Source organism: Mus musculus, chromosome 18, assembly GCF_000001635.26.
Source record: "Mus musculus strain C57BL/6J chromosome 18, GRCm38.p6 C57BL/6J".
NCBI lineage: Eukaryota > Metazoa > Chordata > Mammalia > Rodentia > Muridae > Mus > Mus musculus.
In genome coordinates this window covers 68,247,144-68,270,905 of record NC_000084.6, presented here as the reverse complement: position 1 = coordinate 68,270,905, position 23,762 = coordinate 68,247,144, and the positions used below count along the sequence as shown (strand labels likewise).

The 23,762-nt window shown below is 43.6% G+C and overlaps 2 protein-coding genes and 1 non-coding gene across 18 annotated transcripts in view; 2 read left to right on the top strand and 1 right to left on the bottom strand.

The window, feature by feature from the left end:
• Fam210a (family with sequence similarity 210, member A) overlaps positions 1–10,731 on the top strand; it is a 40,159-nt gene extending 29,428 nt beyond the window's left edge. For 2 of the 3 annotated variants that reach the window (XM_030250272.1, XM_006525524.4), the window contains exon 5: positions 1,954–10,731. In XM_030250272.1, the coding sequence (XP_030106132.1) occupies positions 1,954–2,187 (234 nt within the window). In that variant the 3' untranslated portion in view covers positions 2,188–10,731. The remainder of the gene's footprint in view (positions 1–1,953) is intronic. The other variant, NM_153794.4, reaches the window with a different exon arrangement.
• Positions 9,933–9,986, top strand: Mir7219 (microRNA 7219). Its single transcript, NR_106078.1, has one exon. It is a non-coding gene; the product is annotated as a microRNA 7219 (primary transcript).
• Positions 10,356–23,762, bottom strand: part of Ldlrad4 (low density lipoprotein receptor class A domain containing 4) — a 328,277-nt gene continuing 314,870 nt past the window's right edge. For 12 of the 14 annotated variants that reach the window (XM_030250537.1, XM_006526085.4, XM_006526086.4 and 9 more), the window contains 2 exons: positions 20,282–20,335; positions 10,356–16,897 (listed from right to left, as the gene is read on the bottom strand). In XM_030250537.1, coding sequence (XP_030106397.1) covers positions 16,367–16,897; positions 20,282–20,335 — 585 coding nt within the window. In that variant the 3' untranslated portion in view covers positions 10,356–16,366. The remainder of the gene's footprint in view (positions 16,898–20,281; positions 20,336–23,762) is intronic. The other 2 variants (NM_172631.4, NM_001357444.1) reach the window with 1 other exon arrangement.

Below are 23,762 nucleotides of genomic sequence, written 5' to 3'. Positions count from 1 at the left end.
TTTTTGTTTTTGTCCATCCTGTCCCTTTCCCCTCACCCTACCCAAGATTGCAAATTTAGATGGGAGGTGCTTTAAGCAGTTAGCAGATTGATCTCTTTGGGGGCAGGATGGGAGTGGGGGGCAGGGCAGGGAGCAGGGGAGGCTGTGTTCCCAGCCAGGACTGCCGGGGGCTGGGTGCTAGATGGCTGTGCAGGACGGAATGAGCAGGAGGCAGAACGGTCGTCTGCAAGGCTTGAAAAGCTATGGGGTGACTTTAAGCAAAATCACCACAGCTGCTGTGTTGAGAACCTTTCTCATTAGGGCCACGTAAAAACAAAAGCCTCTGAGAAGGCTGTTTGTCACTGAAGCCTAGGCCTTCGCATGTTCAGCACCCTAGTACTCTCAGGAGAGGCAGAGGAAAGGACAGTGAATATGGTTTCAAGAAATAATGATATGCAGTCTTAATGATATGCATGCCAATTATGTTAAAGGAACACATTAAGAGCTAATCATTTTGGCCTGAGCAGCTAGAAGAACAAAGTTTCCATTCCCTGTTCTGAGTAAAATTTTGGAAGAAGCAGGACTGACCGGGACAGCTGAGGTCAATGGATTTGCTCTGACTAAGTTTTAATGTGGATTCAGATATGCAAGTGAGGAAAGTAGTGGCTATGCAGCATTAGAATTCAGGAAAGGGGCTCAGTATGGAAATGAAGAATTCTTATATATAGATGACACTAAAGCATGACCTGGGCAGGCCAACATGGGAGTGAGACAGTAGAGAAAAGAGTCTACAGACCTTGTTGAACAGCTAGAGTGAAGTGGCCAGTGAGCCTGAGAAGCCAGCTGGGCCAGGGTCCTGGCACTGAGTGCACGGGAGTCAGGCCAAGGGAGCCGTCTTAGAGTGGGCCCAGGCTGTTCACTGGGTTCACTGTGCCTGTGGTGTCACAGAAGCCACTAAAACTTACAAGAGCAGGTCGGTGGGAATGGAGGAGCAACTGTGAGAGAGATGAGGGAGCATGGTTGCTGCTTTCCAAAGGCTTCTGTGTAGTGTGCCTGCTTGAGCTCCTGGTACCTCGTGGCCATTTGTTTCTGCAAAGCTCTTTCACTGCTTCAAGTCTCTTGATTCTTTGTCCTTTTCTGGCCTGTGTCTTAGTCAGGGTTTTTTCTTGCTGCATAAAACATCTTGACCAAGATGCAAGTTGGGAAGGAAAGGGTTTTTTCAGTTTACACCTTCCACATTGCTGTTCATCACCAAAGGGAGTCAGGACTGGAACTCAAGCAGGTCCAGGAAGCAGGAGCTGATGCAGAGGCCATGGAGGGATGTTTCTTACTGGTTTGCTTCCCCTGGCTTGCTCAGCTTGCTTTCTTATAGATAGAACCCAGGACTGCCAGCCCAGGGATGGCACCACCCTCAATGGGCTGGGCCCTCCTCATTGAAAAAATGCCTCACAGCTGGATCTCACGGAGGCATTTCTGAAGCTCCTGTATGATAACTCCAGCCTATGTCAAGTTGACACACAAAACCAGTACAGCCTGACTCTAGCCTAGGGAGCTGTCAGCTCCAGCCTGTAGTGTGGGATGGGAGCAAACATGCAAAGAGAGTTAAAGGAAGATGGTTTGAGAGTTGAGCAAAAACAGTAAAGAAGTATGTGGCTCAGCCTCCTCCCACTGTTTGACCTTCAACTGCACTTGAGCCCAGATGTACAGTCCATGCAGAGACCTAGGGCACACACAGGTCAGTAAGGGTCAGTGCAGCTGTCTGTGATAACCCTGAAATCTGAAATGCTATCGTCTGAGGACAGACATTTTAAAATGTCTGCAGGAAAAGTATTCTATCTTAGAAAGACACTATAGGGTGGTATACTCACCTCCAACAGTAGTCTGTGCTGAATCTTACCAAGAACGTAAACTTCAACGTCATTTTATTTAGTCCTAATCAGATGTTGATCCCGTTTGCTTTTCTTTTCCCTTAAGATCGCAACGCCTGCCCGCTACACCGTGACCTTGGGAGGAACCTCCTTTACCGTGAAGTATTTGCGAAGTCACGGCTACATGTCAACCCCACCGCCTGTCAAGGAGTACTTGCAGGGCAGAATGGAAGAGACGAAGGAGCTCATCACAGAGAAAATGGAGGAGACAAAGGACAGACTCACTGAGAAGTTACAAGAAACCAAAGGAAAAGTGTCCTTTAAGAAAAAAGTGGAATGAGGGTGCCTTATTACAGAAAAGCCTACACTATCCCTCGGTAGACTCTGGGCAAAGAACATGTTTCTGATTTTTTTTTTTTTCTTTTTTTGGTTACTTGCCTAAATGTATTCATTCTCTGCGGGTTAAAGAACAAAGATAGGTTTGGGGGGTTTTTTTGTTTTTTAATTTTTGTTCTTTTAAGTTAAATAACAATAGGGAGGAAAATCAATGTTTTTCAAAATGAGGAAATGAACCCAGCATACAGCATTTATATGAGATGCAGCAATAAGCAGTAGTTGATGTCCTAGAAATCAGAGTTCTTTTTGCTTCGTTTCTCTGACCCCTGCAGTAAGGCTGTGCTGGGCAGTCCACTCCCAGAGGAACATTCACTAAGGACCCAGTCCTGTGGGAATGAATTTACACCATTGAAGACTCTGGATGGAGAGACGAGAGACACTCCCTACCACTTACCAAGTAGACCTTATTTCAAGAAGGTCATGTTAAAGGAATCAGTCTTACATTTATAAATAATATATATTGGCTATGTAATGAAATGGATCTTTTAAAGTGGTTTTTACCTGGAGCTTGTCAACTTACAGTTTTTAAAGCCTATTCCTTCTCAGTCTTGACTGTGCTTGGTGGATGGTCAAGTGGACGGTCAGACGTTCTTATAACCTGTGTCTTCTCCAACTAATCCTTGGAGAATCATGGAAGTTTTACACTCTTCATTGTTGCCATCACATACATCAGCAAGTCAGGTTCACTGTTTAACTGCATCAAGCTTTGCAAGACCGCTGCTGATTTTGGTAGGAGCAAAAGTCTGTAACGGAATGTGGAGGAGATGGATGCTCGAGGGTGGTACTCGTAGACAACAGGTGGGAGGAGCACCGTGTGGCTCATTGGTTTCTAAGACCTCTCCTGCTGCTGCTTCAACTCCTTCAGGATTTCGGTCTTTTATCCCTGGTCAAAACAGGCCTGTCTGTCACAGATACCATTAGTGTTGTGGCTCAGGTTTCTCATTGGAAGGGGAAATTACTGCTTAAATATTCTGCTTGATTTTTTATATATATATATATAGCAAAAAGCTCACTGCTTGTAATTCAACGACTGTCAAGCAAGTCCGATGACTGCAGAGTGTCTTTCTGTTTGTGTGTCTTTCCTTCAGGTCTAACCCTTGATTTGACACTGGGGCAAGAAATGCGTCTTTAGAGAGCATTGGCTTTGACTTAGCATCAGGAGAATGTCAGAGCCCATGCCACATTGCTATCCCATTCAGTCCCTGCTTTGTGTCAGACTTTATGTCAAATGCTTAATTTAGCCAAATTTAGGAAATGGAGGAATAACTTCACACTTGAGGCACTCAGTCATTATATTGAAACACCATTGAAGTAAAAATGCTTTGGTTGAAGTCTTTCTGGGTTGGAAGAATTACAGAGGGGAATTTGTCCTGTTCTTTTGTTTGTTGGCAGCCTGATTAATCTGAGGTAGAGGTCACTGAGTGAACTGCTATAAACAGACGGCACACTTTCAAATACAATATAAACATGGCAGCACACTGGAGCCTGCTTATTAAATAGTCAGGTTCTAAATGCTGGTGTGTTCACATGTTCCCTTTGAAGCCACCAAGAATGCTATGCCAACATGTGGTGGTACATGGAATTCTTTCTTCTAAAACCTTTTATCTGTCGTAGTGCATAACTGGAGAGTTCTTAAGACATTGCTAATAATCATGAGACTGCAACTTTCTTGTCCTAAGTCAGTACCTTCTGCCTAGTCCATTGTAGTCTTATCACCATCCAGTTTTATGTCTGGGTCATGTGTACCCAGTTAAAGCAGATGAGGAAATGCTGTGTGTGCTTTAAATCTGATAAAAATATTTCTAATGATCTGAGAAGTTACATTGTTACAATTTGACATCAGTTGTGTCATAAAAATGCTGTTGCCAATGTATTATCTTTAAGGCAAGAAACAGCTTATAGGCAAACCTGTAATATGTTGATAGCAGACAACAGTAACATTTCAACTTAAATTATCAAAATGTATAATATAGATAGATTTTTGTATATGCTGAACTGCATTTTATTTAAAGTGGATCTTGCATTTCTCTAAGCTGCAAGGGAAGCCGGACCGCCATGCCTGGTGAGCATATCCATCCTTTGAAAGATACACTCATGTCCTAAACGGAGCTGTGACTGAGATTTAGTGTTTTCAATATGAACAAAAAGCATTTGCCTAGCAAATTAAGTTCAAATGAAGGCTTAGTCTTTTGAAGAATAAAGCATAAAACCAGCCTTTTAGAATATCACATCATTATTGAGAGCCTTTTGTGCAAAATGGGGTGCTGTTCAGTTTCACCAAAGGGAAAAGATGTATGTTGGGATTAGCTGCCTCCCACAGTGGAACAATAAAACTAAGCCTTCCAGTATATTCCCCCGAGTTCTCCATTGTAAATCCTCCTCCATCATCTTTACAGAGGAAAGAGCTACGTTCTTTATGCTCAGGGGAAAGAGCTGGTCAGTTCCTTGTTTCTGTGGTCTTCAACCATGGTTCTGGGAATTTTAAACATCTTTATACTTTGGGCAGAAGAGGTGTTTGAAGAAAAGGAGGCTGTGTTTTAGACACATTGAGCTTCTTTTACTGTTCTTTGAACCATGTGCAAGTCTTCAGGATTTCATAATAGCTTTGGATAGAAAATCAACTATTACAGATGGTAACGACCAGGAGGGGCTAGAGTGACCTTACAAATGGGGGGGAGGGGCTCACCTTTTCCTGTGCCTTGCAAATAGAGGAGATTTTCGTAGTATACACACACATTTTTGAATTACTAAAGGACTTCTAAATACAGGTTGCTATAGAATTAAAGGAATAATGTTTTGGTAGCTACAGTTCATTTGTTAATATTTGTTTCAGATTTTCAAAACCGGGTCTGCATACGACCAAAAATAAAGCAAATTTAAATGGTCAAAAGTTCTCCCTGACCTATTTAAGTGCCCTTCCTGCACACCATTCAGTTGTTGGCATCAAGAACTCACTGTTGAGTTGACTTAAGCAAGAGCGTGATGTCAGAGTCCTTGGAGCCTTGGCCTTAGGCCTGACTAGCAAAGGAGCGTGTGGTGAGGATGTGTGGGTCTTGGAGTTGGAAATTTGCAGAACAGGGGCAGGAGAAGCAGTGAGAAGGGTGTCACGTATTCTTCAAATAGTAACTGTGCTTGGTCTCCATTGGCCCATGTGTATGGTATTTGCCAATTTTGAATTGAGTAGGGTATCCATTTAAAAAAAGAAAGGGAAGGAAAGAAAGAAAAGTCATATACCTAAGGGACAGGAAAGTTTGGACCTCATGTCTTTCCTGATGACCGGAATGGCCTCAGGACACTTCTTTCCCAGAATCCCTCTTTCACCATGAACTTTGGCCTTTTAAAGAGACTTTCCTCTTATACTCTGAGCTTCTCACAGGTGAGTGCTGAGTGAGGCTCACTGAGTTGATTTTCCCTGTGGGTTTTTTTTCCTTTCCCTTTGTGACGTCTGTGTCCTTTGTTCATTCTAACCAGTCAAAACAAGTTGATATCTCCTGTGTCTCCAGGATTGAGCTTTGAAAATTAAGGTGTATTCTTCCTTATACAGCATTGATAGTCACTAACAGTAATTACAGATCCTGAGTATCCCGTGGCAATTATTTGGTTATTTTGATAAGAATGGTCCTCTTAGCAGGAAGAATGCACCCTGATGCAGAACACTTGAGGGCAGAGTGGGACGTGGCTTATTCTGAGGATTCACTTGAATGGCCTTGATAAGAAAGGACTCTCAGTCTCAGAGCATGGCTCCTTAGGGAGTGAGCCATGGGGATCATTGCTGTTTTCTCTGGGAAATAATCTAAAGAACAAACCTCGGGAGATGAGCGAATGGCTCGCTCACTGCCACAGCGTCGCCTCTGCCTCCTCCTGGCCGCCTCCCTTTGTCCAGCCTTTTCTGCCTTGAATGTTGCCCGATTTAAAGGTTAGCAAACAGTCCCTGAACCGAGGACACATGCAGGGAGTGCTGGTGGGCGTCTGCTCGGCAGGGCTGTGAAGCCTAACCCCTGGTCAAGCGTGCAAACTCTCACGGAGCGTACTTCCGAGGGCCTGAGGCTTCCAGCTGAAACCCAACTTCCTTTTTGTTTGAACAAGATGAAATCTCTCCCCCTTTTTAATCCAAACATATAGTAAAAGACACGTTTTGTCACATTTGACAATTCCATTCAAGATGCTGCACAAAACAACAGCATCTCTGCATCATCCTTTTCCAATTAAATGTTTATTCTTTATCCTGGATTTGACTTGGGGAAGGGTAACAGCATGTTCATATAAACATCGGTTAGCTCTCGCCATATCTGCACCTCTGAGTACTAGACTGAAGATTCTATGACGAGTGTGTTTTTACTCATTTGAATTCATTTTTCCTCAGGACTCTTACTATGGTGGCCAACTTGTCTCACAGTTGCTTTATTTATTTAAGAATGCAGGTAAGGTGTCCTTACCTGCTTGGTATCCTGGCGATGGCAGTGTAGAGTCATAGGGCTCTGTGACCTGGGACCTCAGTCAGCATGTACATTCTGTTTCCTTGGAGAAACAGAGGCAGGTTAGTGCGGACACACGGCTTGTACGCTTTACCTCTTTTGACCAGTAACAGACAGGTATGCATTAGCCCAAAGTAAAAAGTACTGTCAAACAAATATGTCCACAAAACCTGATGCAGTGTTTGTTGAACAGGTGAGCACCTTTGTTGGTTACACTTTAGGGAGGGGGCATTTCAGATTGTCACTTCTGTTTTATTTCTGTTTGTGCTCTGATAACTCCAACCCCAGCCTAAGAGCTGTAGAATTTGGCGCTGAGTAGGTCATGTTAATATGCTGAAGGCATGTTATAGTTGAAGAAAAAAACACCAAGACCTGGGTCTGAAGTTCAGCCAGTCCCTACTCATGTGGTCTCTTCCCCCGTGTGGCAGATACTTAAGTATGCCACGTAAGGGACAATAGAATTCAGGCCAGTTGATTATGTTTGTCAGCAATACATAGCCTGGCTCTAATGCTGATGCCCTTCATCCTTTGGAGTTGAACTTTGTACCTTACTTTCTTTAGATTCTACTCTGTTTATCTTACTTTTAGAGTAACCTGAAAGGGACACAGTTAAACTATCCTGTGGCCTTACTTTAGCTTCATTTTCTCTTTAGTGTGGGGGTGTACTGGGGTGGGGGTGAGAGACAAAAGGTCCAGTCTTGCTCTGTTTCCCGTCACCATCTAGTGAAGCTGGCCTTAGCAAAGCACTCGAGTTGCAGTTTTCGTGCAACACACAACCCGTACGTGAGACTCTAATTTCTCTTCCAGTCATAAAACACCTTTTTGCCTTTTCCTAAATCCACATTTGAGAGCTGCAGTGAAGGAAAAACCCTCAATCAAATCTATATTTTTATACATATAAGTAACATTAAATATCTCACATATCATAGAGCGTTTGGCCTCAAGAAGTCCTCAGTGTCTCCTTGGTTCAAGACGAGGCCATCATCTTCTTCCTGCCCATGCGTAATACCAGACAGTGGCCATGGTGTCTGAAGCTCTGTCAGTAGCATACTTGAAGCCACCTGAGACTTATTTTTCCATTTAATTGCTGCCAATTGCAAGAACACCAGAAGCCATTGGAAACTGGTATTTTTGGAAAATTTGGTGTAATGAAGTTCAAGATATACTCAAAAAGTACGAGGTTTCACCAAACGAGTGTGCTTTCCCTCTGTGCGTCCCATGAAGATGAAGTTGAGGTAAAGCCTGTGGTACATTTATTAGGAGAGCAGATTTCCTAGGAAGTATTCCCAGTCCCAAAAAAGGAAAACAGAACTGTGTGCAGCAACGCATGTGTATTCTTCACTGCCTCGACAGTTGTGTGCCTTGTGTATAGCGACAACATCCACAGGTCCTGCACCCAGAAGACCATGTGTGGCTAATATGCCCATTCCTTCAGGTTGGAGAGCAAGAATGATGGGCCCTCATTGGCCAGCAGTTGTCACTTCATGTGGACACTGAGGATCTGGTGGGCTGCCCCTGCCTTAAGTGGCCCCTTGTCTTTAGCTCTGCTTGACTGAAACAATTATGCATGCTTTGTTAAATGAAAATTTGGAACTACCTCCAGCCCGGGACATTGGTTATCTGAGGTGAGCTCTTGAACAAGCTAAAGCCTGCCGAGCCCAAGGTCCGAGCTGCTCTTTGCTGTGTGTGGGAAGTATTTATAAAACCAAGCCACCTCAGAACCCCATTGCCAAAGATTTTGTGGCAAATAGCATGTCCCAACTTACCTCAGGGTAGCGTGAGATTCTCAGCACATGGGGACCATGTCCGGCTGGCGGTCCCTGGAAGAGTGGGGTGGCATGGTTGTGCTTGGGTTCCCAGCCACACTTGCTGTCTGTTCAGGTGATTGTTTTATACTCACAACTGAAGAAATGCTAAGTGAGAATACTACGTGACAGGGTAAATTACAGGAGCCACTGAACAGGACTGCTGTGGTGTCGAAAGATTTCAAGGGAATTCTCAAGGCCTTTGGGGTGTGTAGTGTAGTGTAGTGTAGTGATCGCTGGTGCAGTCACATTATCAGGACCAGCTTTTACTCTTAACTTTTTTTTTTTGGAAGTAAAACAGAGCAAATGAAATTTACATTCTTGAGGCAAAAGTTAAAGTCTTGACAAAAATACAGCATTTGAAACTGAATTTCCAAATACAAGGGCTTTTACTTTAGGGGATGGTGTTTCAAAGTGTGTGTTGTAATTAGACTGTGTAAGCCAAACAGATCAGGACATTATAATGAGGAAAATGTAATGTGTTTTAAATACTGTAATTCAAGTCATGGGTTCTTATAAACTGTTAATGCAACTGTTACCACCAAGAGATGAATTACTGTTTTCAAAGGCCAGTGTGAGCTGCTGTCTGAAAGTCTTCATTTTCTGCAGCAGGTCTTACCAGAGGTCTTCAGGGCTTGTTAGGTCCTCAGCCAGGGAACCTGGGCAGAAGATAGTCCCACAAGGCACTCTCCATTGTGAACTGGAGTCCTGGCTTCCTGCTCTGGGGCTCGGTCTTCTCGTTGTGTCAAAAACCCATTACTCCTGGCATCCTCCTGCTTTTCCTGAAGCAACTGAGAACCTGGGTTGGGTTTTGTTTTTCTTTGAGAGGAACTCAAATCTGTCAGTGCTGAGTACCAGTGGCAGAGGGGAGGGAGAGCCTCACACACCTGTCCCCCCTTGCTCACATGGATGTTAGCTTTGAGAGATCTGGAGACAGTGTCTCCAATGAACTGCTGAATTGAGAAATTCTCTCAGAGCATAGTGTGGTTTTACTGGTGACGAGAGGCCCTGTATTTATTTGCTTGTTAACTTTTATAAACCCCTTACCAAAATAACCTCACTCTGAATCTAAGAGGATTGTTAGGACTCGTATTTGGGCCCAAGCACTATTCCAGTAAGGCCTTGGAATTTTGTTTGTTCACTACAAATGTGGGAAAAGCATTCTATTCTCATGCAGAATTCACCTTTTCTTCTTGGGTGGTAGGTGGTGTGGGGTTTGTGCATCCTCATATCTGCAATCTGTACGATTACCCGGAGCATATATCAATACTCTCAAGTGTAGGTCACAGCACAGCTGAAAGCCTCCACCATCAGGGAGCGTTTGTTGACAGGCCTACTTAGCACGCTGTGTGACAGCCATCTAAAGCCCCTATGGGGTTGATGTTCTCAGGAACCAGTTCTGAATGTCCTGTGTTAGAGCTCAGGGTTGAGATCATGTGATCTATCCGGGTTTCTAACACACTAGAAACTCCTCTTAAAAAGTTAGCAGCAGACCAGTGAGAGCGGGACTAAAGGCGTTCACTGGCAAGAGTGTTCTCGGAACTCATGTGGTAGACAGACCTGACTCCAGCAGATTGCCCGCACCACACGTGAGCTCTGACACAGGCACACATGTGTGTGCGTGTGCAGACACTCAGACCAATATTTTAAAGCCAGTAATTAGGGAATGATCCGCAGCATCCTTTGGGTTGGTTTATAGTCCAAGGAAAAGCTCTTTCTTGGGTTCTGTCTCCAACACCACAAACCATAGGTATTTTCTGACACTGGTCATACACACATCAGTTTTCTATTTGTCGTATCTGAAAAGTGAACAAACAACCCCAGGGAACAGGTTATTTATCACTGATTATTTTTAATGATTTTGTGCTATGATTTGACCATGGCATTAAGAACAAGCAGAAAACCTGATTTCATAACTAACAAACAGCACTTGTGCAACATCTTTCATCAAAAGTATTGCAATTACAGACCTGAGGTCTAAACCACATCGCCGCCGGGGCAAAAGATGCAGGTGGATGACAGTGGAGAATCACTGCCCATATATAAGCAGGAGTTATGTTAAAGAATAAGCATATGGTTGTTTAAACACAAAAGGACTCTGACTTCTGATCATCATAGCTCACAGAGATCGGAAGGTTCAAATACAATTGTATTTTTTTTTTAGTAGATTGCTTTATAATAAAAATAAAATGAACTAAATGCTGTGGATACTGTTGTATATATTTTAAAACAACTTTAAACTCAACGAGGATATGAATTGAAATTGAGAGTTTGGAAAGGCAGGCACATCCAGCATCGTTGAGAGGAGCGCTCAGTCCGAGCTGGGTCTGTAGAAAGGAGCCTGGTGCTCATACATCTTACTACTGAGTCCAGAACACTCGCACAATCACTAGAGTGCTCATTTTCTGTGAGCCTCGGGTCTTGACCCTGGGACCCTCAGGATGTGTCCTGCAGGAGACAGAGATACCCACTGTCACATTTGCTCCCCTCTTGTATGTCGGGAGGTGTTAAAGAGCAGAGTCAGCATTAAGAGTCGCACATTAAGAATAATTAGTACTAGCTTGGAGCTTTTATTCCCCCCCCACCCCACCCCCATTGGGGGATAATTCTGTTTCTGACTTTCAAAATCAGAGCACATACCACAGAACAAAGAAAAGCCCAGAATTACTCAAATGGTCACCTGATGGCATAACTGGATTAGCTTAGACAGCACTTAGTATCCATGGTGGTTTAATGGACACCAAGGCTTCTGTGCTTAAAAATAAAAAATGCCAAAGCTACAATTGGATACGAAAGACTAAGCTGGAAGAGTGAAGTATGACTTGACATGCAGCTTAACATGTAACCTGATAATTAAACCCAATTGTCTTAGGGGTCAGGACTACCACAGAACACAGGACTGGACTTCAGATTCTATACTCAGCTGACAGTTCTCTAACAACGACTCAAAACATTTTCCCTACCCTAATCATCTTCCCCAATGGGTCTTTTTTTCTGAGACACTCCGTACAAATTCCAGACAGTTCATTGGCTCCATAGCTTCCATATATAAGACAAGGCACTGAGAAACATGGGACACAAACTGGTCACAAGTGCCCTTAGGCTGAATAGCCTCTACTACAGGTTACTCACTTTCCTGACACCACGAGTGCCATCAAAGATTTGCACATCCCACTGAGGCCTGACACTGATAAATACATTGAGAGAAAAGGCCCGCACATAGAGCAAGCTCAAAAGCAACTCCCCCCGCCCCACGACTAAAATAGAACCAAATTGGTCTATTTCTAAAGGGATTCAAATAAAAATATCTCAGAAATTGCCAAAGTGTTTTCAGAGCAAAGGTGCAACTGGATGCCTATGTATATGCTGGTCATAAACGGCTGCTTCCTTGTTCAGACTTCATTCCATGGTGTTAATATGGTATTTAATAGGAAAATAAACTACATAGATTTTATCTGTATGTAATCATTTGCAAGTTTCCTTACAAAAGATGGAGTACATAGGCATTCACAAATTCTATGCCATTTCTGTTAAAACTGGTATCTGTACAATATATTACAGTATTAGTTTCTTGTTCTACCCATTGGGTAGAGTATGTGCATATGTTCAACGTGTATACAGCACCTTACAAATAAAAGCAAACAGGTGAAGAAGCACCATTTCAAGTGAGACACAACAGAGGTGAGCACAACACGCTGGGGCCGGGGCCCTCTACCTCCTGACCTCAGAACAAGGCACCTCACCTGCTTAGAGATGGACTCGCCGAGCTAGGGATCGAGAGGGTGTGTGCAGCTGCATCACCTGTCTCGTGCTAACCTGGTCATGTTACAGTATCTCCAGCATACTTAGGGACAAAGATAGGGTGTGGGGAGAAGTCCCTTGCTCAGCAGATATCCCTGTGCTGTAACATCAGCCTTGTGCGATACCCAGCTGGCAAAGCCAGCTATTAAGTGACATCTTTATTCCTAAAACCTATGGAGTAAGGGAGGCTGACAATGCTGTTGTGATTTGTTCCTAGCTCCTGGCAGCCGCACAACAGGGTTTGTTGCAATCAGTACTGTCTTAAGCCATGAAGCTGCTTGTGATTTTAGGGTGCAAGCGAGTCTTGATGGGCAACTGACATGGGAGGAAAGCAAAAGGTGGCAAAGCAAATAGCCTTTCCGGTTTGTTCCCCTCTCCCCTACTTCTGGGAGGTTTAGGAGGCATAGAGCTGCCATTCCAAGCAAAACTCTGTAAGCACTACCACAGCATGCACACTGTGTCTCCGTGGCCCAACTCCTGGAGTCCAGGAATGACCATGTTCTGTCTAGCAGTGTGTCAGCAGACCTCAACAGAGGCCACGTGGGTTTCCTCAATAATATGGCCTGGGGCATCTTAGGGACCTGCCTCAGGCATCTCTAAAAGGAACAGCTGGATAAGAGATGTAAAACCTGTATGTGTGGGGAAGGCCGGCATATGAATGGATTCTCAGATCAACAGCTTTCTGAAAGCACTTCCTTTTGGTCCTGATAAAGATCAATTGGAGCTACTTAGAATTTTAAAAATACTATACATGTATATATGTATGTATATACATATATATGTGTGTATATACATATGTGTGTGTGTGTGTGTGTGAGTGTGTAGCCACCCAAGTCCCATGTACGCGTGAAGAGGCATCCATCCCAGTTTATCCTCATCCTTGCCTCTTGAGTTTGAGCTAAACATTACTAAGAAAAAGTGCAAGTCTCACATTCTGCCTGTAAGCTTTAGTTACTGCCACCCTGTGGGATTAGGTGTGTGTCTACGGTGGCGAAGACATGGGGCCTGCTTTACCAGTAAACATAAATGGGTGAGCCGCTGGCTTCCTAGTCTCCTCTATTAAATATTGCTTCTGTGTTTATAGAACTTCGGAAGAAGCAAATGCAGGCCAAAAGGCTGATCTCCAGGAGATGAATTTGCAGGCCGTGTGTTTTATCATCCTGGAAATCTGTGAGACAACAGATAAATGGCCTGCCCGGGACTGTTCCTTCTAATACTGTAAACCTTTACTCAAGAGCCCCATGGGATTCATCTGTCAGTATAGCCTACTGTCAGTTGCCTAAATTCGCTGCTCTCCAAACTGAATACTAGACTTCTAAGCACTCGGCTTCCCCCTGTATGAGCTGTGTCTTCACAGTAGCTGCTTAGTCAACGCCTTAGAGCCAGGAGACAGCATAGCATGGGCAGTCAGCTAGAAAGCTACAACCTAAGCCGCCTCCCTGTGCTGAGAGAAACGGACTAATTTTTATGACCTTTGCTTTGGCTTTTATACTAATTCCTTAAAGAGGCCCAGCCTCAAAATCACTAGTTGTGTGTGTGTGTGTGTGTGTGTGTGTAAAAACATTAAGAAAGCAACTTCTCTTTTGAAACGTAGTTAAATATAGTTGAATTAATTGTTTTGCCTATACTATTGGCATCTACAAAATGCCCTTGTGCTTGCCAAGTTCCAAAGTTATTTATGAGTCTCTGATCTCAGTTCATTCTCACAGCCGGTAGAAAAGGAAGGAAAGATGAAAGGAAGGACTGAGAAGCCGTTTGGAGCTGAAACTAAAAGCTGGGATCTCCAGCTTCGCCAAAAAACTAGTTAGGATTTGGAATGACAAAACCATAACCTCACCACCCCCTGGCAGTCATCCAATGCCAAGTCTGACCAGTAAGATCCCAGTGAGGACATAGACCTCTCCTCTGCCACTGTATCTCGGGGTACCATTCAAGCACAGCCTGAGAGCATAAGGTCACCAGGAGCCAGAACCTTCTCAGGAGGCCTCAGAGAAGTGGGAAAGGTCACCTTTGGCCTGCTTCACCTGTGGCCTAAAAGGCCACTGAATGTCACCAGACAAGACAGAAGAGCAGTTCCTGAGTCCCAAATGGCATCCTTGCAAGCAGTGTTTAAGACAAGCTGACGACTGCGGCCTGTCTGTTCTCTCTCCTTGTAGCTGTGAGTATTCCTGTGGACGCTACGGTGCAAAATGGATGAATTCAAAGGAGATTTCAAAACTCAAACTAAGCCAGTGGCCTGCCTACTAAGACAAGCAGAAATGAGAAGCCTGGGGTCAGAGAGGACTCCGGCTTTGAACAATTTAGTTCTCAGGTAAGAATACAGAGTTACTTCATGTAATCACTTCTAAAAACAGTCACACACCACAGAGACAGACAGACAGACACACACACACAGAGAGACAGAGACAGAGACAGAGAGAGACAGAGATCGATTTGGTGTTAAAGCTGCCACCGAATTTCTATTCCGGTTCATTGTGTTGCATGCAGAGGCCAGACTTCCAGAAAGCTGGAGCCTGCCTCCGTGCAGTTTAGGAAGCCAGCTCTTACATCTGCATAATAAAGTTGTTGTTGTTTATTCTACATAAAAAATGTTCGAAATCATAAACTGACTTCAAATACTAAGAAGCCATTTTCCAGCTGCAACTTTGCCTGCCACTGCCTTGTCCTGAGTCACACCCTGACCCACCACCTCTATCCTCTCACTGACCATGGTACGAAGACTGGCTATGCAGAAGTCTTTGGCATGAGCGCTGGCAGGTCTGTGCCGGATTCCCCTAACATGCAACACTGGAGAGATGCAGTGGCTTATTATGCCAAACTCGTTCCTCTCATCACGTCCAGGGGCCTATTAAACATAAAGAACCATTACCAGCACGGCACTTAGAAAGCCAAGTGGCCTTGGGGACAACTGCTGGTGCCAGGTGCTAAACAGACTACCCTCGCAGAACTCAACAGAGCTGCCTCGGAAAGTGGAGAAGTGCAATGGGACTCGCTGCGACCCATAGTTCGGCAGTACACAAAATAGCCAGCTTGCATTTTAGACGATTTATTGCATAAAATAGGGTATGTATCTGAATATATTTCATGCTACTGTGGAAAAAAAGTCTGAACTGCTGACCCTGCTGGGAAAAAGACTAGCTGTGCGTGACACTCCGTACACAGTGTAAGCATCTCTTTTCACCAACCTCTCCAAATACCTCAGTAGTACACGGCTTCTGGCTGCAAATTCTTGCAACATAACCACTTTTAAAAATGTACATTAACTTGGTAAACACCAGGGTACATTGCCAAATACCTTTCTTGTATGACTCTGTGGACACTCAAGAGTGTTTCCTTGGGCATGGTAGCCATCCATAGGTGACAAGACAACATATAGAACTTCACACGACACGGTTCCCTCATCCATATGTTAAACATTGAGATAGTGCAACTCTTAAAACATACCATCACAACACAAATCACTTCCTCTCACTCGTCTAACTTCTCCAACTTTAAAACCTTGGCACACCAAACAGGAGTTTTGACTCATATTTTTAAAACAAAATAAGTTTCACACCTTTGGAGAAAAAGCAAACTGGCTGATTCTTCCCCATGATAATATATAATAATTCTTCCCTCTTTATTCAGTTAATTATAAAACAGGCCACTGTGGCCTCATTTATCCGCAGTCTCCTTTTGGAATCAAATATGTCAAAAATACCTCTGTGGGTCTTACTTTCATGATGTCTTCAAAGCAGCCTTTTTTAGTTTTCTCTGCACACCACTTAGCCAAGATCATACCATCTCTAGCCCTTGTCTCCATCCACCCCCTGCCCCAAGGTGAACACTGTCTGTGGTCAAACTGGATGGAAGTTTGAATCGTGTTTCCATCTTGTTTGCATGCAATTCCCGTGAAAGGAAGCAGAAACGAAGACCGTGTTTGCACATTTGGTTTTACTTGGCTGTACCAGTAAAGCTGGACAACACTGTGGCAGTGGGGCCAGCGGGCCTCTCTCTCCCTGCCGCGGTTTCTCTCTCCTTGAAAAGTGCACTCTAGAGGGAATCAGACCAGGTCCCCCGGCTTCCTGTCTTTGCCCTTGATGGGTACTATTGTGCCCTCTGAGTTGTTCGGCTGAAACTGTGGTCTGCTGCCCCTGTGTGTGTTGCTGTGCTGGTGATGGAAGAACGAGGTGCCTGGGTAGTGGCCCATCACCTCGCTGTAGGTCGGGGGTGGCCCCTCCATTCTTCCGTTACTGCTACAGGTAGCTGCGCTGATGCCCGAGTGGCTGCTTGGTGGGCATGGTCCCCCGTTGTACATAGAAATGTCTATCAAGTCACTGTCAAAAACGGTTCGATTGGGCGGGGCCCTCACGGACTCTCGGTTGAGTTCCATCTGCTGCTCTGGGTCCCGGAGCTGTAGCGTGCAGGGTCCTTGGTAAGGAGGCGGCTCCTCCCCGTCTGACAGGGAGATGGTGGGAGGCAAGTCAATCTCGTGCTGCACATAGGGGTAGGTGGGCTGGAAACGACTGAATGGATCCCTCTGGATGAAAGATGGGGTAGTAAACCTATCCCTGCCCCGTGGGGCACACATGATCTGGAAGGAGAAAGGAAAAGGTCTGAGGAGATTCTCAGTACAACTGTGACTGACAATGGGGCAGGCCGAGGGAAGTTCAAGCTTGCTCTGTGTTCACACCAGTTTTCACACACACCCCTCACATCATTTCCTATGTAAAACATAAAAGAATAGTGTCCAGTGTGGTGGTTTGAATATACTTGACCCAGGGAGTGGCACTATTAGGAGGTATGGCCTTTTTGGAGTGGGTGTGGCCTTGTTGGAGAAAGTGTGTCACTTTGGGCTTTGAGGCCTTTTTCATAGCTGCCTGGGAGACAGTCTGCTCCTAGCTGCCTCCAGAACAAGATGTAGAACTCTCAGCTCCTCCAGCACCATGCCTGCTTGGACGCTGCCATGCTTCCCACAGTAATGAAAATGGAATGAACCTCTGAACCTGTAAGCCAGCCCCCATTAAATGTTGTCCTTTTATAAGAGTTGCTGTGGTCACTGTGTCTCTTCACAGCAGTGAAACCCTAACTACAACATCCAAAATCATTTTGTTGTTTGTTGGTTTGTTTAGTGTGGTCCTCTAGAAGCCATGTCACAGGTGCCCTCACCCAAACCTCAATGGCTTTACCCATAAAATGTAAGACGAGGCAGAGCAAGCCTCTTGCTTTTTCAGGACCTGACAGCTCTGGAACCCAAAACTGAGCAAAGGAACAGGGGTCTCTGAGGTTAAATGTTCTTCCAAAAAAAAAAAAAAAACTAAATAATCTGGAAAAGTGACTTTTCTTTTGTATTTCTATACTTTTACAGTTATTTCAATATAAGTTTGCTACAGTTATTTTTAGTTGTAAATATGAAAAACTTTACATTTCAAGGCAAATATGATTATAGTTTTTTTTTCCCAAAATGAACTAGGAGCATATATTTCTTTAAAACTCCTTTCTTGGGCAACTTCTTTAAAATGGTAAAGTATAGTCAGCTTGTGTAAGCTGGCGAAAGAGAAAGTCAGAATTACAGGAAGTAGACAAAGACAGACAACACTTCAGAAATCCACAAATGATGTCAAAAGAAGAAGGGGGAAAGCAACATGGAGAAGGAAGCTGAACACAGCCCCAGCTGCTCATCTCCTGGCTGGCACAGGAGGGAAGCTGGGGGAGACTGGCATCACTACCCTCAGGACAAACAAACCACAGCCCCCACAGGCCACAGATGCTCACACTCCCACAGTCACCCGATTTTTGACAAAGAGGCTATCCTTATACATTGTAGAAAAGACAGCGTTTTCAAAAAATGGTGCTGATGAGACCGGATAGCTACACGTTAAACTGATAAAAAGTAGACCATTATTGTTCACCCTGCACAAAATAATCAACTCCAAATGGATCAAGGACCTCAACATAATGGTCTGGCAAGATATGCTCACTGGTACAATAGTGGCATAAATGTTATTGGTGCAACCTACTGGTCTGTCTGGATTCAAAGCCTGCTCCACAAGATAAGATTTATGGACCGCTACACTATTCTTGCAAATATGTACAAAGAACTCTAAGTGTATGAAAGCAATACTATCACATCTATATTTATTGATATCTCCCTCACAATATCCAAGGAGTGGGACTAGCCTACATATCCATCAACAGATTGTTTTTTAAATGTTGAACATACACACCATGGAGTTTTGTGAAGCAATAAACCAAAATGAAATCATGATATCTGCAGGAAAATGGATGGAACTGAAATCATTAGTAGGTAACATAAGCCGGATTCAGAAAGTCTATCTTTTTCTTATATTAAGAACCTAGTTGAGAGTTGGGGGGGGGGAGACAGAAAGGGAACATGAAGGGGCTAAAAAAAGATCTTCATGGAAGTGGAACAGAGGATGTAGGATACATGTGGTAAGAATGAGAAGAGGCTCTACTGGGGGAGGAAAGGAAACCAGTCAGAGATGAGAAGATATGGGGAAGACAGTAGGGAAGGAACCACAAGTGAACGAAATATTACACATAGTGTGGAAACAACAGGATAGGGCCCGTTGCTTCTAATGCTGACATAAAAGTTAATCAAAGAAATACGTTTTGCCCCAGTTTCTTCTAGAAGACAAATGTTACCTGCATGGGTCTCTCTCTCTCTCTCTCTCTCTCTCTCTCTCTCTCTCTCTCTCTCTCTCTCTCTCTCTCTCTCTCTGTATGTGTGTGTGTTTGTGTTTAAAACAACTTAACAGTCTCAACCATAATTTATACTTAAAGGCAAAAGGTATTGTTTTGATGATTCAATATGTGACAAAGTTAAAAACAAATGAGTTTTCTCTTTGGTAGAATCAAATATAAGACTTGACTGTACTGACAGGAAAGATGTAATGATAAAATTGTGGCAACGGAAGAACTCTAGTTGAACAAATTAGGATAAAATTCTTGATTGAGCCTCTTAAAAGAAGTCCGACAATGTCTTAATCCTAAATCCAACTGTATTGACCACTCTCTGTGAGCTAGACATACATTAAATAAATCAGTCTTACATCTGCACTTTACTCCTCTTCTCTAGCATGTAAAACACTGATGTGGATTCTGTGTCGGCCACAGAATACTCAAGGCCAGAAGGAGAACCACTGTGACATCTTTATATTTCTACAGGTGGATACTGGGAAGTTCTTTTGAGAGAGTTTTAGCTTAGTCTGACTGCCAATACCTACACTGGGTCCCTCAAATTTCACTATTTCATGATCTCTGTACATCTAAGTTTTGTGATTTTTATATTTGTACTGAAATATTTAAAACTTCAGGTAATGGGGCCAGGCGTGGTGGCACATGCCTTTAATCCCAGCACTCGGGAGGCAGAGGCAGGCGGATTTCTGAGTTCAAGACCAGCCTGGTCTACAAAGTGAGTTCCAGGACATCCAGGGCTATACAGAGAAACCCTGTCTTGAAAAACAAACAAACAAACAAAAAACAAACAAAAAAAAAAACTTCAGATAATGGAAGTACATTATGTCACATTCTTTAACCCCAGCTTGGGAGTCAGAAACTGGTGCATCTCTGTGAGTTCAAGGCTGGCCTGTTCTATATAGCAAGTTACAGGTCAAACCAGGGCTATGTAATGAGCCTCAGAAAACTCATATTATTAAATTGTATATGCGTGAAGAATCCATGCTATTTGATACATATAAACTATGCCTATACTTGCAAAACTCAGTTGATATATCTAAGTTGATATATCTATATAACCCTGGATTATATCTAAGATATAATCCAGGGTTCAGCAATTTTTAGCCCATTCTCTATATAAAGTTTAGGCACACGGTTCTAAGGGGAGATCCCTTAAGTCCCTTTTAAGCAGAGTTACAGACAATGACTTCATCCTAAAGTTGATTTCGAATCCAAGGCTGTGGCCATGACTTCTCCCCTCCCCCAGCCTCTGTCTTACCTCTGAAGCCCCTGGGCGCTGCACGGAGCTATCAGAAGGCCACAGGGATCCTTCCTGGAGGTGGGAAGGAGAGAAGTGAGGAACAAGAGATAAGAAAACCATGTGTTTCATCAGAAAATCATGTGTTTCATACAACAGCAGCAGCAGCGCAATCATTTTAAACTCAATTTTTTTTGAAACAAAAATCACTTTGCTCTTTGGGCAATAGCTTACTTGTCTAAAACATGGATCAGGTAAAAGCTGGTCCCATTGCATGCCTCACATCTAAGTGGAAGGTTGCAACCACATTAGATCCTGGACATAACAGATTTGAAGTCACAAATACTGGCTCATCTATGTAACCATGTGCTTCAAATGGCCATGAACTATACACAGTCGGTGCCCACACTTGTTCCTGAGCAAGACAAGCCCTGGAGAGGCCTACCCAGAAGAATGTATCACGTGGCCTGCCAAGACCAAATGCCACCCCCACCATCACCACGCAGCCTGAAGTCTATAGCTGCCACAGAGACACTACCCCCAAAGCAGGTCAGCTCACAACATCAACTGCAGTTTCCAAAGCCTGAATGTCCTTTCATATTGATTTTATTTTTTAGCCTGAATATTCACAGACATAAGTTGATAAATAGGAGCTATCTTTTTGAGAAATGTGTGGCAAGGAAGGGCCTGCCAAGATAGGGCAACATTTACTGCCAAGCTTGAAGACTGAGTCTGATTCCCAGAATCCAAATGATAGGGAAAGAAATGACTTCAGAAAGTTATCCCTTGACCTCTGCACATACACCAGGGCATACAAACAAACTTGCATGCATTCATACATTCATTCACACATACATACATGAACATTTTAAAAAACTGTTTGGCCAGACTACCAAGATAACAAGCATATAACTTCATTATCGGGGCACCCATTCCCCTAAACCATGTTTATAAAGCACTCCACAGTGATATGCCTTTTGCGTTCAAATTATTAGCTATTTGCCAGAGTTTCCCAGTTTATTGTCATTGTAATTGTCAGAGTAAGATCTTCGGTGGGGAAGACACCTGTACTTTTGGACTTTTGGGAATATGTAAACTTGGTCTCTGGAGATCACCGAGTTTCTCCAAACTCTAGAGTCCTAAGTAAAAACAGCCACAGAGAAACACCCAGACCCTCAGATGAAAGTGCACACTGTTCTTTGCTGTGGTCGGTGTTCCAACAGAAATACTCACTCCACTGCTAACCACATTGTTTTGTCCAATACAGAAAACCCGTTCCTAAGATACTCACAGGACATCGTGGACTCAGTAGCAAAAAATATCAGCTGACCCAGCTGTTCCGAGGAAGTGTGGGCAGAAGGGTCTGACTATAAAATTATGTAACGAATCGTTACAGCTGTGCCTGGCAACAGGTGAAGGACCAAACTTTAATCAAATGGTGTGATTGATCAATCCCCTGCCCAGTGCAGCAAAGTACTAGCACCGGATTCCAGAGCACAAGTCCACTGGTATTTCTGAGACCCTCTAGCCACACTGCTATGAGCCACTGCCACCTCTCCTCCCTCCCACAGCCCTTCGTATCCAGCTCCAATCATTTAATGGCACCATCAAGAATTCAGCAGTGAGGGCTCAAATAGCCTCGATGGCTATGATCATTCCTAGTGGCTTCATTTTCCTGAAAAGTGTCAGATCTGATCCAAGGGCTTGCAGGAAAGAGCCCCCTAGCAGCCTCTCAGACATCCCCTCCCCCTCCTTACTTGGCCTGACATACCTTGCAGTTGCTTGTTAAAACTCTGCACTGGAATTACTTAGTGGGGTCACTACCTGGGGCTACCACCCATGAAACCTCAGTGGGTGCCTAATAACATTCTGACAGAAAGCAGAGTCTAGTCTGCTTGTCTAGACTTGATCCTCTCTCTGTTCACCCTGCCTAATCTTCTGCAACCCACGGGCTGAGAACCACTGGCCTAGAGCTTTAACTGAGCCCTGGAACTTGTCCCCTTGGACAACCTCAAGGAGCATAGCATGAAGACTGGCTCACCGGGGCATCCCGGGAGTTTGGACTTTTTATTCACATATCTGTGAAAAGAGACACAAGAAGTTTGCAGGTTTAAAGACACACATCTACTTTCTCCTTCACATTTGAGAAACCAGTTTCGTGTTTTCCTCTTTCTGGTTGGTCTTGAGACAGAAAACAGCCGTACCATTCCATAGATCCCATCTGTTTGATACAAAAACCTCAGCATCAGAGAAGAGACTTATCTGATATTTCAGATCTGTGTCTTTATCATTAAAAATAATTTTTTAAGAAGTGTCATTTGTAGATCTGGATCACAAAGACTAATTTTTCCCCATCTGACACATTTTGGATAGGCTGTGAAGAGGTAAAAAATGGTCCCAATGTGGTGGTATTTGGAGGGGCAGGGAAGTAGTTTGGCCAAGAGAATGGGGTCATTGTGAACATGCAATCAGTTATCTTATAAAAGAGGCCAGAGAGCTAGCAAGCTCTCCTCCCCTATATAAGATGTACACGAAGTTATCCACCAGTCCAGAAGCAGGTGACACTAAGAACCTGCCCACGGTATCGGGTCTCACAGTACTGTGAGCTCAAACATCCAATAATCAGGACTGTGGTAAAGGAATGTCAAATGTCTATAACCCATGGTGGTGTTTTACAGCATCCAAACCAAGACAGACTTTTAAAGTTTCAGCTCTAACATTTACATTGTTCAGAAACACATTTTAATTTTTAGATGTGTTGTAAGATTAGGGTTCCTTACTACCATTTTGCATGTGGCGATCCAGCCTCTAACTTCCGTTTTGAAAAGCCTGTTTTGTTTTGTTTTTTTTTCTAATTGAGGGCTTTGGGCCTCCCTGTTGGCAGTCTCTGGACCATCTTTGAAAAGGTTTGTTTCAAAGCTGTCTAATCGATTTCACTGAAGCACATATCATCATCCTTTATCCCGATATTACACTGTTTTAATTACTCTCGGCTTCATATTGATTTTTGAGGTCAAGAATTATGAGACCAGCTCCTGAATTTGTTGTTCTCCTTTAAAGCCATTTTGGCTATTGATGGTTCCCAGGGATATCATAGAAGTTATCAGATGGATTTTTTTTTAATTTCTGCAAAAAAAAATCACTGGATTGTAGATATCTATGGATACTACAGACTTTCAAAACTTAAAATGTCAGTATTTTATTCATCTATATGGGATGCCTTTCCATTTCTTGTCTTGTTTACATTTTTGGCAGCAATCAAAATCACCGTGGATTGTTGGAGTAATAGACAATCTTATTAAAGAATACATCTTTAGTCTCTTCTGTGAATTTTACTTTGAACTATTAGTAAGTCTACTGCAAATGCTTTCTAAAATTCCTTGTGAAATCAGGCGACCCATTGTTAAAGAAATGCAGCTGATTTATGAGGGTCAATTCTGTATCCTGCTACTCTGCTGGATTTCACTTATTAGTTATGGCGTCTTTCTCTTTGTTTCAGAAG